The sequence below is a fragment of the Canis lupus genome, chromosome 3 (assembly GCF_003254725.2).
Source record: "Canis lupus dingo isolate Sandy chromosome 3, ASM325472v2, whole genome shotgun sequence".
NCBI classification, from domain to species: domain Eukaryota; kingdom Metazoa; phylum Chordata; class Mammalia; order Carnivora; family Canidae; genus Canis; species Canis lupus.
Genome location: NC_064245.1, coordinates 60,194,349 through 60,211,187, shown reverse-complemented (window position 1 = coordinate 60,211,187; position 16,839 = coordinate 60,194,349). Strand labels below are relative to the sequence as shown.

The window sequence follows — 16,839 nt, the reverse complement described above, 5'->3', positions numbered from 1 at the left end:
CCATGCCCAGGTAGCTCCAGGTGAAAGATCTGCTTTTGTAGGTACAGGAGTCTAACGGCAGCAAGAGAGGGGGCACCTGGTTATTTTGAGCCTCATAATCACCCCTGTGAGGAGGGATTGCTGTTCTGCTTTTCAGGTGCAAAATCTGCATCACAGAGAGGGAGAGTGACTTGCTTGAGGTCACAGAGCTGGGATGGCAGAAACAAGGTGAGGACTTAGGTCATTTCAAACTCAAAGCTTATGCATCTTGGTCAGTGCTGGGAAGGCATAGAGGAATCATATGGGCCCTGTCCTCAAGGAGCTCAATCTCTTGGAATAGACAGGCAGGTAGGGTGACAGTAGGGAAGGAGCAAAGAGGCACCCCCCAACCAGGTGGTCTGGATGGCTTCCCAGAAGAGGCAACATTTAGAGACAGGGAAGCATGCTCAGACAGCAGGCCCATGGAGGCCAGAAGGCAGGGTAGTATATGCTCTCCCCACACTCTCAGCCGAGGCTCCATCCTGAGCCCCAAACCTGCCGTTGGCCGTGCAGAGTATTGGCCTCAGCAGCCACCTTTCCAAAACCTATTTTTAGATCCAATTCTGCTCTAAATGCAAACACATTGTCAAGATAGTGGCCAACTTGGGTCCCATCCATGAACAGGCCCTCTCCGAGACACCAAAATAGAAAAAGGCTCTATTTGTGGATGACATGGACTGTTGGCAGAGGTGTTGACTCCCAGCGGATGGAGGCCAGATTACGGCCCAGCCCTTGGATGACCCGACACGTCAATGCTTCCTACCCAAATACAGTATAAAAATGCATGCAGAAGCACGTTAATCTCGTAAGAAGGCAACTTTCTACTGGGGCAGACGAGGGTGCCAGCAGACCTCAGGGAGAGAGAGTACAAATCCTACTTGCTCGAAGTGAGTGTGCTTGAGAGAGTCTTTTGCTGTTATCATTACTTCTCTAAGTTAGCCATTGGGTGGGAGCTGGGAGGACCTCTTGGACCATCTTAGTGATACAGAGACCGTATCAGCCCCAGCTTGCTTACTGCAGGCTCACCGTGGACAGGGGCTAGGCTAGATACATCCCTGTGTCTCATCTTAATCTATATAACCAACCCATGATGCATGCACAATTATCCCATTCCATAGATGAGAAAATTGAGGCTTGGAGAGGATAAGTTATTCGCTTTACCAGCTAGTAGGTAGGACTTTGGATTTGATTTTAGGTCTGTTGAACCACAAAGATCTCGGATTTAATTTCTCCAAGACATTGTTTCTCTGTCTTGCAGAACTTCTTCCTCCTGTTCATCTCTAAAGCCTAGCTCAAATGTCACCTCCTTGGAAGCATGCCTTGCCTGCCAAGCCAGGTTGGGTGCTTTCTCAGCAGGGATCCTACTGAGTCACCATTCCTGCTGGACTGGGAGTCCCTGGGGACAAGGACTCTGTGATCCTCCTTGCTATCTCTTGAACTCAGCCCCGACAGCTCTCACTCATGGGAGGTCTGAGAATGCAGCGAATGAAGCTTTTCTTTTCCAAGCTTTTCTTGGCTGAGAAACTGAGGCCCAGTGAGCAGGATGGTGTTGGTCAGAGGGACCTGGATTTAATTTATATGCTACCACTTTTTAGACATTTGATGTGAAGCCTTGGTCTCTTGCGTGTGTTTGGGGCTGATGGCAATGCTCCCATCAGGGGCTGGTGTGTGCATCAAACTAAGGGGAGGAATCTCACGCCTGGCGTACAGCTGGTGCATGGTCAGTCTCCATGGATGATTGTGTTCATTGATGTGAAAAACCAGGCTCCAATTCCACACGCGCCAGGGAAATCGGACTGTCTTATTTTATCTACATAAAATACCAATGTGCCAGGGTGAAGAGGAGATTCTTTTTTCATTTTTAAAAATTGGGATAAAATATATACATAAAGTTTAACATTCTAACCATTAAAATATCTTATTGTGGTAAAATACACATAACATAAAATTGCCCATCTAAACTATATTTTTAAGTGTCTGGGTCATTCACAGTGTTGTGCAGCCACCCCATCCTCCATCCTCAGAGCCCTTTCCATCTTCCCCAGCTGGAACTCTGTCCCCATGAAGCTCTAACTCCCCATTCCTCCCCATGCCAATCCCTGTGCCCCCATCTACTTTCTACCTCTGTGGATTTGACTCTTTTTTTTTTAAATAAATTAATTTTTTATTGGTGTTCAATTTACCAACATACAGAATAACACCCAGTGCTCATCCTGTCAAGTGCCCCGCTCAGTGCCCGTCACCCATTAATCCCCACCGCCTGCCCTCCTCCCCTTCCACCACCCCTAGTTCGTTTCCCAGAGTTAGGAGTCTTTATGTTCTGTCTCCCTTTCTGATATTTCCCACACATGTCTTCTCCCTTCCTTTATATTCCCTTTCACTATTATTTATATTCTCCAAATGAATGAGAACATACACTGTTTGTCCTTCTCCAATTGACTTACTTCACTCAGCATAATACCCTCCAGTTCCATCCACATTAAAGCAAATGGGGGGGTATTTGTAGTTTCTAATGGCTGAGGAATATTCCATTGTATACATAGACCACATCTTCTTTATCCACTCATTTTTCGATGGACACCGAGGCTCCTTCCACAGTTTGGCTATTGTGGACATTGCTGCTATAAACATCGGGGTGCAGGTGTCCCAGCGTTTCATTGCATCTGTATCTTTGGGGTAAATCCCCAACAGTGCAATCGCTGGGTCGTAGGGCAGGTCTATTTTTAACTCTTTGAGGAACCTCCACACAGTTTTCCAGAGTGGCTGCACCAGTTCACATTCCCACCAACAGTGCAGGAGGGTTCCCTTTTCTCTGCATCCTCTCCAACATTTGTGGTTTCCTGCCTTGTTAATGTTCCCCATTCTCACTGGTGTGAGGTGGTATCTCATTGTGGTTTTGATTTGTATTTCCCTGATGGCAAGTGATGCAGAGCATTTTCTCATGTGCATGTTGGCCACGTCTATGTCTTCCTCTGTGAGATTTCTCTTCATGTCTTTCACCCATTTCATGATTGGATTGTTTGTCTCTTTGGTGTTGAGTTTAAGAAGTTCTTTATAGATCTTGGAAACTAGCCCTTTATCTGATATGTCATTTGCAAATATCTTCTCCCATTCTGTAGGTTGTCTTTGAGTTTTGTTGACTGTATCCTTTGCTGTGCAAAAGCTTCTTATCTTGATGAAGTCCCAATAGTTCATTTTTGCTTTTGTTTCTTTTGCCTTCGTGGATGTATCTTGCAAGAAGTTACTGTGGCCAAGTTCAAAAAGGGTGTTGCCTGTGTTCTCCTCTAGGATTTTGATGGAATCTTGTCTCACATTTAGATCTTTCATCATTTGACTCTGCTGGGGCCCTCCTATAAGTAGAATGACACAACATTTGTCCTTCTGTGACTGATTCATTTCCCTGAGCATAATGTCCTCCAGGTTCATCTATGTGGTAGCAGGTGTCAGAATGCCACAGAGGTCCTGCCCTGTGAGCTCCTGTCCCGTGAGCACCTGCCCTGTGAGCATGTGCACTCTCGAGTTGCATGCCCCGAGCATGTGGAGACCCATTGCAGGCAATTCTGTGCACACAGATTCACACACATGCACACCCATATCTATGCAGTAGGTACGGGTGTCTATGTGAAGGGATGCACAGACCTGGACAGAGGGTGGATGAGCCAAAAGCTTCTGGGGGCACCAGACACAAGAGATGTTCAAGCACCAGTGGAAATGAAACAACAGCAAGATAATTGCATTTGCTAGAGTTTTTCTTCCAACTGTGTGTGGAAGCGGCGTGCTGTTGTGGTGTCTGCAGAGCCTGGAGGTGAGGTTCTACATACCCCTCCACAGAGGGCCAGCCAGCAAGCGTTCCACACTCTGCCCACCATTTATAGCTTCCACCAGTGCTTCCTCCTCCCAAGTACCAAAGACAAGGAGAGGATCATAAAGCCTCTAGAGAGAAAAGACCACTTACCACGGAGGAGTGGCACCAATACTGAGCCCACACATCTGTCACAGCAGCAAAGTGATGACCAGTGGCAAAGTGATGACCAGTGTGCTGCTAGAAATCAGGACAGTGGCTGCCTATGGTGCATGGGGAGAGTTTCATGTGTTCAAAGGAGAATGATGCTACAGTGTATCAGGGCTGGGAGAAACATTCACAGTTTAGTTATATTTTCTATTCTGTACTGTGCACTTGAATTAATTTCATTATTAATTTTTTTCATATTAAAAATATCAACAAATCAAAAAGATTTTATGGGATACCTGGGTTGCTCAGTGGTTGAGCATCTGTCTTCAGCTCAGGGTGTGGTCTCGGGGTCCTGGGATTGAGTCCCACATCAGGCTCCCTGCATGGAGCCTGCTTCTCCCTCTGCCTGTGTCTCTGCCTCTCTCTCTGTGTCTCTCATGAATAAATAAATAAAATCTTTTAAAAAAAGCAAAAAGATTTTAAAACATGTTTTAAGGGGTGCCAAATTCTAACCTCCTACAGCATCTCATGCATCTGCCTGTCCTGGGGATGCGTCCCTATGCCGCCAGTTCTCTGGGTACCCATTTGCATGGCCTCCTCATGATCATCCCGGAGTGCGTGGATAGTGTCTCACTGCAGGTGCTGCCTGCTGTTCTGCTCAAGCGCTGCCCTCTGTGCTCACCCAGCACATGCCCCCAGAGCCGCCCTTAGCCAGTGACAGTGGGGGCTGGACGATAGTCACCCAGCTCCCAGTCCCCTCAGGTGGACAGTGCTGCATGGCTCACATTGTCTCCCAAAGGTGTCATGTCAGTGACCGGCTCACCATCCTTTGGCTTCCTCTCTTTCCCTATCTGAACTCTCCACTCAATACAGGGCTTCTAGGGTCACCTCTCAAATAGAGCACTCACCCCCACGTCCTTACCTCTGGGGACCCAGCCTCAGCCCTGCATGTGTAAATGCTTGCATTTGGGTGTCCCCCCAACCCTCACCTCCTGCCAGCTCTTCTTGTCACCATTCCACCATATGTATTTATTTCTGCACTCCTATTCCTCAAGGACAATAATTTCAATTCTGGTATCTGACAAGTTTGTCATTGCTATTAAGAACAAGCAGAAAAAGGAGACAGAACTCAGAGGTACAGCTGATGGCAGGGTGGAGGTACAGAGGGCTTGCAGGGAAGCTGTGGGAGAGCTTGAGGAGGCTGAGAAGCTGCAGGTGAGCTGGGTTCTGGGGCTGCAGGGTCTTCCAGGTAAGCTGAGAGAACCTGACAGTTACCTTGGTGGCAGGAGGGCACAGGCCCAGTGAGGGATGCCCCACTGTGGGATGAATTTGCCCACAGAGCCCCAAGCACTGGAGTCGTGCATTGCCTCAGGGACCCAGGTGGGCCTGAAGCAGGGCTGAGGAGGGCTGTATCAGAGGGTCACAGAGGAGCAAGCGCAGAGGAAGCCCTGGGCCCTGTGTTACCAGCCGCAGAGCAGGTGAGCTGGGAGTAAGGCAGACATAAAGGACTGGGTTTGTAAAGACTCTGTTTCTCAGTGACACTGTGATTTAGGTCATGGACATTCTATTTATCTAGAAGGTGGTCTTTACTGCTTCATTTCAGTGAATGCAAAATACACAAAGGGCCTGTTTGTCCCCCTTGACTGGAAAGGCCTCTAGTTTGCTAAGCTCCTATTTTATTTTGTCAGGAGGTTTTCATGGAACTCAGCCCTTGCAGGTGGGGAAGAAGCTGTGTGTGGGCCATTCTCCAAATGTGCAACTATGCTGGTCAGCGGTGGGGAAGCTGCCATGCTTAAGCTCTGCCACTGAGATTCAGGCATCCCTTTGCCGCCTGAAGGAATGCTGTCCCCAAGGCTACATGAAGGCCAAGAGGTCAGCTGAAGGAGGAGAGGGGGGAAGAGCTTAGTCCATTTGTAAAGTTTTGTTTTCAGAGCCAGAAGTGGGACTGGTGGTCTACAGTGGGTCACAGTGTGCTCTGTGAGCTGGACCCTGGGACCTCTCAATGTGTTTCATCACCCTCTGGTTAACCTACCTCTAGATAGTGTCCCTCAAATACAAGGTCAGAGTAAACTTGTCTACCTATGGCTGTATTTGCTGGGAAGCAGTGGTAAAACATCTAGAGGATCAGAAGGCTTTTCCTAATTCCACCAGGACACACTCAGGCTGGAGGGAACGGTCAAGTGGATGTCGTGACAACTCTGGGACACGCATTACAGCATCCATCTGCTGAGGCTCAGAGAGTTTACCACACTTGACAGAACCAAGATTTGCAACCATAGGTGAGCTTCCCTCAGTAAAGGAGGGGGGGAACCTCAGTAAAGAAATCTAGAAATTGGGATCTCTGGGTGGCACAGCGGTTTGGTGCCTGCCTTTGGCCCAGGGCGCGATCCTGGAGACCTGGGATCGAATCCCACGTCGGGCTCCCGGTGCATGGAGCCTGCTCCTCCCTCTGCCTGTGTCTCTGCCTCTCTCTCTCTCTGCGTGTGACTATCATAAATAAATAAAAATTTATAAAAAAAATAAATCTAGAAATACAACTAAAGACATTTTTATCCAAGGTGTTGGACCCAGGTGTGCCTCTGCTCCCTTCCTGTCTCTTCGTCCCAGTGAAATGACAGTAGGGAGGTACAGAGTGAAGCAGTTTAAAAAGCTGTTTGGGCCTGAGCAGTGACCACAAACAGGTGGAAGATTTTAACAAGTTTCTGGGAGACAAATCTCTCCTGGGAGCAGAGGGGTCACAGCTGAGAGAACTGGCCAAAGGAGACCCAGGGTGCCAGGAGAGCCACCTGGGTTTGCAGAGAAGAGGGAAAGGAAGTGAAGGGTTGGAGGCTTGCTTGCTGGTGAGCTGACCTGGTGGCAGAGGAAACTGTCCAGCTCCTCTGCAAATGCAAGATCGGGTCTCCAAGGGCAGGGTGGCATTCCAGAGGAAGGCCTCTTTAGTTTGTCAGTGAAATGAGGATCCCAGATGGCCCATTCTGCATACCCTCAGTGATGCCTGCCAGGAGATACAGCATCTAGGACCCACAGATCATGGCCCACTTCTCTCTCAGCAGAGAAACCTGCACAGCTACCATGCACTTCCACTAATTAACCAAGTCCCTAAGTCACTTGTTCTGGCAGACAAACAAGGACCAGCTAATATTAGAGGAGAAGCAGCAGCAGCCAGAGGAAGGAATGAGGTGGAGAAGCAGAGCTGACTTCAAAGAAAATGGAGCTCATTCTGTTTTCAGACAGGTTGACTTAAAAATATAGGAATTACTATCCTGGAGAGATTTGGCATCCATAGAACAAGAATTGGTTACTATAGAAAAATAAAGGAGGCAATCTGAGAACAAGAAAGAATTTATGGAAAAGTTACAGAGAATAAATTGAAGGGAAAAGTCAAGGAAATCTTCCTGAGTTTAGAAATGGAGAACAGGGGTAATAAGAGAGGTAACAACTAATAATTTATTTTGAGTGCCAGGCACTGTGTAAAGTGTTTTAATTATTTAATCCCCAGGTGGGAATTATGATTATCTCCCTTTTACAATGAGAAAACTGAGGAATGAGAAGTCACCTGGCCATGGCAGCCCAGCTAGAAAGTTGTAAAGTGAAAATTCAGATGCAGGTTGTCTGGTTCCAGAGTCTGCACTCCACAGTGTGCAGTATCACTTAAAAGGAGTTCCAGGAAAAACAACTTGGGTGATCCCGCAAAAGCTGTGTCACAAGGAAGTTATACCTTTTTCAGGAGGAAGAAAAAAAGGAGGAAGTTCGATCAAACCCAACAAGGAAAGTGGAAGAAATAATAAGGGTAAGAGCAGAAATGAATGAAATAGGAAACAAAACAAGTACACAACGGAAAGGATCAACAAAACCAAATGGTGGTTTGTTTGTTTGTTTGTTTTTTGAGTAATAAAATTTATAACCTCCTGGCAAGACTAAGTAAGTAAGAAAGAAAGAAGACACAAATAGTGATGTCAAGAGTAAAAATGGAGTGAGGGGGCACCTGGGTGGCACAGTGGGTTAAGCATCTGTCTTTGGCTCAGGTCATGATCTCATCATGGTCCTGGGATCAAGTCCTGCATTAGGCTTCCTGCTCAGCAGGGAGTCTGGCTCTCTCTCTCTCTCTCTCTCTCTCTCTCTCCCTCTGCCTTCTCCATTGCTCCTTCTCTCTCTCTCTCTCTCAAATAAATAAATAAAATCTTTTTAAAAGTGGGGACATAAGTGTAGAAACTGAAGACATTCAAAAAATAAAAAGAGGAGGAGCGCCTGGCTGGATCAGTTGGTGAAGTGTGCAATTCTTGATCTCAGGGTTGTGAGTTTGAGCCCCATGTTTGGGAGATTACTAAAATAAATAAATAAATAAAACTTAAAAAATAAATAAAAAGAGGAAATTATGAATATTTTAGGCTAATATTCTGAAAATTTGGATGAAATGAACACATTCCCAGGGAAATACAACTTATCTAAGCTGATACATGAAGAAATAGAAAATCAAACTAGTCTTGTAGCTATTAAAGAAATTGAACCCATTTTTTAAGCCTTCCCACAAACAAAACTCCAAGAATAGATGCCTATTCTTAAATTCTATCACCATTTAGGAGAGAAATGCCAATCTTACACCAGTTTTCCCAGAGAGGAGAAAAGGAGTAGAAATTGCCCAAGTCATATTATTATGAGGCTGTTTTAGGAGCAAAATCCTATGTGAACCCTTGGAAAAAGGGAGATTGCAAACCTGGTGCACTTATGAACACAAAAGTCTCAAGCAAAATATTAGCAAGAATATAAAAAAGGGTAAGACATCATAATAAAATTAGATTTTGTCCGGTAATTCAAAATTGGTAAAATATTTCAAAATCAATGCATTTCCCTATATTAACAGAATAGGGGAGGAATCATTTAATCATGTTAGTAGAAGCAGAAAAGACTTTGTTAACATCAGTATTCATGCATAATAAAATCCCTTAGCGGGATCCCTGGGTGGCGCAGTGGTTTGGCGCCTGCCTTTGGCCCAGGGCGCGATCCTGGAGACCCGGGATTGAGTCCCACGTCGGGCTCCCGGTGCATGGAGCCTGCTTCTCCCTCTGCCTGTGTCTCTGCCTCTCTCTCTCTCTGTGTGTGACTATCATAAATAAATAAAAAAAAATTTAAAAAAATCCCTTAGCAAACTAGGAATAAAAGGGAACTTTCTTAAGCTGACAAAGGGTAACTACAACAAAACTACAGCAAACATTATTCTGAGGGTGAAATGTTGAAAGATTTCCCTTTGAGATCAGGAACGAGATTAAGATGCCCATTCTCATTATTTCTGCATGACATTGAATAAGAGGTTTAGCCAGTGCAGTAGAGCAAGAAGAAGTAAAAGGTATTAGGATTGAAAGGAAAGAAATAAAACTCATTATTTATATGTGATGTGACTGAATATATAGAAAGTCCAAAGTAATCAATTGTGAGAATTAACAAGTGATTTTGGCAAGATTGTTGTCTACAGGCCAGTATAAAACATGATGAACAATAAGAAGAAATCTTAAAAAACAGGTTGATATATCAGCAAAGGTTCAGAAATTAAAACAAAAATCAAAGGATACCATTTAAAATATCAAATGTGAACTCTTTACACAGAAAACTATACATTACTTGGAGAAATTAATGAAAATGCAAATAAGTGAGCGAACACCCAAGTTCATGTATTCGAAGCCTGAATATCATAAATGTCACCTCCCTCAGAGCTGACCTATAGATTCATCGCCTTTCTAACCAAATTCACAAGGGGTGGAACTTGGTGAATTTATTCTAAAACATATGCAGAAAGACAAAGAATCAAGGATACTTAAGCACTTTTGAAGGACAAGTATAGGAGGGTGGCTTTACTGCACTGGATAACAAACTATGTCATAAAGCTGAAATAACTAGGATAGGGTGGTGTTGGGGCAAGGGCACAGAAAGAGCAATAGGGCAAAAGGGGTCCAGAGACAGACTTACATGCATATGGGAGATTGGTTTATGGCAAAGGAGGAAGAGGATGTATCTTTCCAATAAATGGCTTATGGGACAGTCAGCTCTCCATCTGTCCACATGCAGCAAATGAAACCTGACCTCTCCTGTGCTCCACATACAGAAGTCATCTAGTGTAAAACGTATCAAGTGTCAGGAGCCTAACAGGAAGATAGGGACCTACGGGGCGGGAAGATACTTTCTAGGTCAGACATGAAGACATGAGCTATAAAGGAGAAGATTGGTAAATTGGGCTATTAAAACCAACCTTTCTGTTCATCAAGGGACACCATTTGGAGAGTGAAATGTAAGCCACAGAGAGGAAGAAGGTATTTCCAGTGCATAGAAAACAGAAGAGAGCTCATTTCTGTGGTATGCAAGAGAACTACCCAGCGACGAGGAGAAGGCGGATCAGGAGATTAACTGGCCAGACTTGAAAGCTACACACAAGGAAGGATGCCCAGACAGCCGATGAGTGTTTGAAAAGTCGCCCGACCTCCGAGGGGTCATGGATTTGCGAACTGAAATCAAGAGCCACTGCTCTGTGCCCACAGAACGCCTCCAATTCAAGGCTGGCCACACACCTTGCGACAAATTAGTAAAACCACTTAGGAAAGCTTGTGTTTCTACCAAAACGGAATATGCAGACACCCAGTGACCCGGGAGCTTCACTTGCAGGAACACACCCAACGGAAACGCTCACACAAGTCACTGGAGATGCGCTCAGAGATGTGCACGCCCGCACGGCGGCCACAGCCCCACACCAGAGCCCCCCGAGTGTCTGTAACGGGAGACCGGATGGACACGGGTGGGAGGCTACGCGGGGTGAAAATCAACTCACTACTGCTGCGCGCAGCAGCATGGGTGACTCACAAGCATACTGTCAGCCCAGAAGCCGGACCCAGGTGAGCGCGGCTATGAGAGTCCATTTACAGCAGTTAGAGAAGCAGGCAAAGCCCAGCTTGTGCGGAGCGATGCGCGCACAGGTGGTAGAGCCACGGAGGAGTGGGAGGGGTGCTGACCACCAGGGGGTTCTCGGGAGCCTCTGGGGGGGCGAGGCAGCGCGGGGGTCGTCAGCGCTCTGGCTCTCGACTTGGCAGGTGGTGATGTGTTCGCTTTCTGAGAATACAGATGACCCTTGAACTACACGGATTTGAACTACAAGGGTCCGCTTAGACACGGATTTTCTTCCATAGATACTGTAAACGTGCTTTCTCTTCCTTTTGATTTTCTCAGTAACATTTTTTTCTCTAGCTTATTTTATTATCCAGTACATGACACATGCAATATACAAAATACATGATAATCAGTATTTTTTGTTATTGGTAAGGCTTCTGGTCAACAGTGGACTATTAGTAGTTATGTTTCAGGGAGTCAAAAGTTAAATGTGGATTTTGGCTGTGTAGGGGGTCAGTGCCTCTAATGCCTGTGATGTCCAAGGGCCAACTGTACATTCAAGTGTTAGGTCTGGGCACTTTTCTGTATGTGTGTCACACTTCATGATAAAAATGATTTAGGAAAAAGGAAAACTTTTCAAGCATGTCAGCTCTTCACTCACCACCCACCCCTGTACTTCTTTGTGAAAACATTTACTGGAGAAAACATTTTAACCAAAAGGAAAAACAAATTTATAAAAGAGGAAGAAATTGAATCCAGGAAAAGTAGGTGTAACCCTAATGTGCTGAGTGAAATGTCCACAAGCGTGCATCACGCCAAAAATTGGTGCAATCGAGAGTGGAACAGTTTCACGGATGCTTTTGTGTACACACTCACATTTGTGCAGTGCACATTCATGTGTACCATGTGTACATGTATGTCTGTTCCATGTACACACTTGTGTATGACATGAGTGCACACATATCCATGCCATGTGCATGCTCACCTGTGCTGTGGGTACAAGTGTGCCCATCTCGTCCTTATTACATTGACCTGGCCAGGGTTGGGAGGGGCTGGGTTGTGGGTCTGGGAGGATTGAGGGAGGTGGGCTGGGGCACCCTACAGCTAGCTGGCCACCCCTGACCGAGTCCCCTCTGGAGCTGAGAAGCTAGAGGGCAGGGGTGCCTGAGGTGTGTGACCACTGTGTGAGGACACCAGAGCCAGTGTCAATGCACTAACGTCAAAGTGTGGGCAGGTGTAGTTTCTCCTGGAGGCTCCAGGGGACAGCTGTTCCCTCCAGCTTCTAGAACCTTCCTGTGGCACAGCCCCTTCTTCACATCCCCCCAGCCTCTGCTTCTGTCCCTACATCTTCCACTCTGACCCTCCTGCCTCCTTCTGGTCAGGACCCTGTGACCCCAGGGGCTGCCCAGATCATCCAGGATAACCTTCTGTGTCAGGAGCCTTCACTTGACCATGGCCATGAGGTCTCTTTGGCCATGTGTGTGATGTCCTGATTCCGGGGTTGTGATGCAGATGATTGGAGGGAGCAAGGCAGGCACAAGGGAGCCTGGGCAGCGTTCAGGTGGATGGAGCAGCTTGCACAAGGCAAAGGCTGGAAGAAGCAGGTGGAGCAGAGGGAGAGAGTACAGAGATGGACAAAAAACCTGAAGAATGTGGACTAAGAGCAGGGCAGCGGGGGTCAGGTATGTCCACATTGACCCAGGGCTGGGGCAGGTGTCAGCAGGCAGGCCCCCAGCTCCAGTGTCCCCAGGCACCACTCAAGCCTCAACAGGTGCCCCGCTGTTTTTCCTGGCATCTGACCCTTTCCAGAGCTTACATCTTCGGTGACCTGTGTTCTGGATCCGCTAATCCTCTTGGGTGTGGGGAGGGGCCCTGGAAGGAGGAAGACGCTGTGCCCCCCGGGATCTGCCCCTCCTGGAGAACCTGGCCCAGCCCCACGCGCTCAGGCGGCGGATGTTTGTTCTGCTGCAGCTGTAGCCGCAGCTGTCTGCTCCAACCCAGCCCTGGTCCCCCGGAGCCCAGCCGTGAGCTCACGTGTGACCCCAAACCCTACTCTCAAGGCCGAAGTTCCCGCCTCTGTCCAATGGGGCGCTTGGAGCCAGGGACCTGCAATGCTCCTCCCGGTCCTGTCCTTCCTGGATCCCAGGTGTTTACAAGGGCCCCAGGCTGGAACAGGGTGCTCCTCTCCTAGGGTGCTGCCCTTGTCAGTGCCCCGTTTATAGCTCCCAGGTCAGATAGTGGAGGGGTGGGCTGCAAACCCAGACACTGGGGGTTGCCTCAGGGGCCTGGGGGTTGCGTAATAGCTCTCAGCAGCTGGCAGGCTCTGGAAAAGTTGTTTTTCACCGGGTGCAGCTGGAGGAGCACTGGGGAAGTTAGCTCCTCTCAGCTGAGGGCGGGGGTGGGGCGGGGGTGCAGGCTGGGTGGCTGGCAGACAGAGGGCTTGAACACCACAGAGCCCACTCCCACCGCTGCAGCCCCCCGGGGTCAGGCGAGGGCTCCTTCCTCCCCAGGGAGTGGCAAGCACAGGCCAAGCATAGAGCTGAAGTCCCCAACACGGCTCAGCCAGAAAGGGGCAAAGCCAAGACCACAGCCCAGGCTGGGCTGACTCCCAAGCTCAGAGACCCCCACTTCCCAGCAGGACGACCTGAGGTGGGGGCAGATGGCCCTGGTCATCCCGGGGGCCGGTGGCAGAGAGTGAGAGGATGCCAAGTGACATTCTGGAGCACTGTTGGGGCCAAACCCTGAGTCAGGAGCCTCTACATGACATTTAACTCCATGTTGGCTGCAGCAAAGCAGGTGCCTTCTGGCCGAGCCCCGGGTCTCTCTGGGCAGTGGCCACCCCCTTGCTGTGCCTCTGTCCCCTTCCTTTCACCTTCTCCAGACTCAAGCATTTTGGGGTGCAGTGGTGGGGAAGGGGTTGCTGTCTGGCTGCCATGGGTGCTCCTGGAGGCCGTGTTCAGGGAGTTTGGTCTATCCAAGGCCCAGACCTTGGGACAAAGTCCCTGAAATGCTCGAGATCCTCCACCACCTTTGAGGTGTCCTGCAGCTGCAAGGGACAGTCCTGGGCTGGCCGTTGGTGGTCGCTTGAGTGTCCGTGGCTGTCTGCCCTTGGCCTGAGCGTTTTCTCCAGCTCAGCCTCATGCAGGGCAGCCTGGGCACCAGGACCTTGTTTCCCACAGAGCAGACCCAGGGCCCCCGTGTGGCCTGGGTGTGGGGAGCGGTGCTCAGTACACGTAATCAGAGCCCAAGGATTGCAAAACCGGGGTGTTGAAGCAGATCACGGCGTCCTCACTCACAGCTGCTTGCGATAGTTTCTGGTCCTTTCCCAGGGTGGGTGCCAGGTGCTCTTTGGTCTGATTCTCTCCATCTAGCTGGCTGGCCACAGTGCACAGCCAGCTGCATCCAGCATCACCAATGCCTGGTGTGCCTGTCTCATGAGTCCCTTTAGGTACCAAGCAGAATTCCCACGGCGGCCTACGGTCACAGCCACCTGGGGCCATCTTCTAAAAGTGCCCCATGGTGGGCTTATTTAAATCTGGACCTGTCGAGCCTCAGGATCTCAGAGCCTGGAAGGGCTTGAAGTCCTGCAGTTGTTCACTCCTCCCTAGGGAGAAGGTGTCCAGCAGTTACACAGCCGCCCAGAGGCCAGCTGGGCAAGCCCTGCCGCCCTGCAAGGCTGGGACCAGGGGGGTCCAGAACCCAGGCCTGGGCCCCTCCCTCTCAGATCAGCTGGGCACCCAGCTTGCTCACCTCACCTTGGGGCCCTCCGCTTATTACTAGGGGGCCTGCCCTGGGCAACTCATGGCTCTATACCCTGCTCGGAGCCCCCCACCCCCTGCCCCTGCTGCATCCCTGGGCAATCTGCTTTGTCTCTTCCTGCCTTCTTTCCCCATCACTGGCGGGTCTGAAGCAAGGGTGATGTGGAGCAGATACAGAGAAGCTTTAGGACTGACACACTAGCCTGGCTCAGCTGGGCTCACAGTAAGCCAGGTACCCTTCCAAGTGCTCTGCCCCCTGGCCTCGGGGACAGTGGTATCAGTGTTCCTCCCGCACCTGGGTTGAGGACAAGGCAGGGGCAGGGAGACGTCTTGCCGAGACCACAGACTAGGAGCAAGTGGGGAGCCGGCCCTATGCCCCAGGGCCTGGGGTGGTTCCCAGGCCTTTGGCTGACTGGAAAATCAGCTCCAGATCCAAGAGAAGCTGTGGCTGGCGGGGGTGGGCTACCCTGAGTATCCGCGGGCTGAAGACCATGTGCTTGTAAACTTTAATTTCCATACAGTAGAGAAACATACAGTACAAGCATACGGGGGAATCCACTGTACAGCGAAGCTCACAAATACACCTCGACACATAACGCGCGCTCCCCAGCCGCTCTGGTGGGTGATTCCAGGAGTCGACCGCCCCTTGCTGAACAGCACAGGGGAGGCGAAGCTGGCTCAGTCCTCGTCACCCCTCCCCCTGTCAGGGGGCTTCCTCTGCCCCCTGCCCCATGGGCACCTTCAGGAAGACAGGTGGCCTTCCAGAGGGTGTCAGGCACTCTGCTCCTGGCCAGGCTCTCTCCCGCCTGGGAAGCCACAGGGCTTGGGTGAGAAGCCAGGGTACCCTTGGGACCAATCTGGGCCAGGTCCCCACACTTGACTCCCAAAGGGAGTCAGACACGGCCACCCTCCAGGGCCTCCAGGCTGGCGGAGCAACAGCCCGGGTCATTCAATGTGGTGGACACTGTGGTGTCTGGTGCAGGGGATGAGAGGCCTTTCTCGGGGAGGACAGGCTCGGGAACTGACCTGAGCAGGTGAGTGGGAGGGGAGGTGGGGTAGGAGCAGCCTGGGCATTCAGACAGAGTTGGACAGGTGTAAAGGCAGGGGCGTAGAAGGGAGGGTGGGAGCTGTGAGGGAATTCCAGAGGAGTGTTCTGGATATCCTGGGCACTTGGAAGGTGGCCTTCAGGAGCATCTGTACAAGGGAGGCATCCAGCTGTCCCCATGGCACGATCACATAGAAGTCAACCTTCCTGAGGCTGAGGTGGGTCCCTGGCCAAGCCCTGCCTGCGGCTCTGGCCCTGGACGGCCAGGAGGAGGCCACTGGCTCTGCTGAGGACCGTCTGTGGTCCTTCGTCCTGACCCCGTGGGAGGCCGTGGCTCTGGATGGGACCTCTCAGCTGGCACCCGCCCCAGGCTGCAGGCTCTGGCACTCGGCAATGTGGGGAGGGGGCCCCACCCTCACAGAACCACCTCCGGAGAGATGCTGAACAGGATGTCATCATTCCCCCGCCGCACCTCCAGCAGCAGAGGGGACTCCGTCAGGACAGCCTCCTGCAGCTCACTTGAGTCCGCCAGAGGGCGCCCGTTGACCTTGACGATGATGTCGCCATCTTGGATGCCCCCTCTGCCAATGGAGAGACACCCAGTTACTGCATGTTCCCCCCACCCCCGGGGCCCAGACCCTGCTTGGGGGACAATCAGGTGAACAGAAGCAGTTTAAGAAAAATCATTTCAACCAGTAAGAACAGTGTCCTGACTCCAAGGTTCCTACACCAGGTGGAAACCAATGTCCTACAATGGCTTGTGTTTTGTGAGCTGGCTTCTTCTCTATATCACGAGGGCCTGGGTTCAAGTTCTGGGTGCAGTTCTTTTAGCTGGGCTGCCACATGTCAGACTCTTGGCCCCTTTGAGCCTCAGTTTGCACATCTGCAGTCCTATGTGGGAACACACCTGCAGATTTCGAGGTCCAGGCTGCAGTGAGGGCTAACAGATTAGGTAGCCTCGGTCAGCAGCAGCCACCCTTGCTACTGATCCCATCACTCTGGCTCTTGAGGCGGCCTGCCTGTGGCCACTCCTGGTAACTGCTGAAACCCTCAGTTTGGTGGTAATTCTTTGGTTTCATGGGTCTATGTTCCAACAACTTCTATTGCAGGCCAACTGTGGACTGAGCCCATGTGCTACAGGGTCCACAACTTCCTGCATAGCCGCTGAAGCAGCACAGCACAGAAAACAGGAAGAG

General features: G+C 50.0%; 1 protein-coding gene across 1 annotated transcript in view; it reads right to left on the bottom strand.

Moving 5' to 3' along the window:
- Positions 1-15,090: 15,090 nt before the first annotated feature.
- The window catches only part of HTRA3 (HtrA serine peptidase 3), a 30,862-nt gene continuing 29,113 nt past the window's right edge, over positions 15,091-16,839 (bottom strand). Inside the window, exon 9 of the mRNA XM_025437708.3 lies at positions 15,091-16,224. Coding sequence (XP_025293493.3) covers positions 16,059-16,224 — 166 coding nt within the window. The 3' untranslated portion in view covers positions 15,091-16,058. The remainder of the gene's footprint in view (positions 16,225-16,839) is intronic.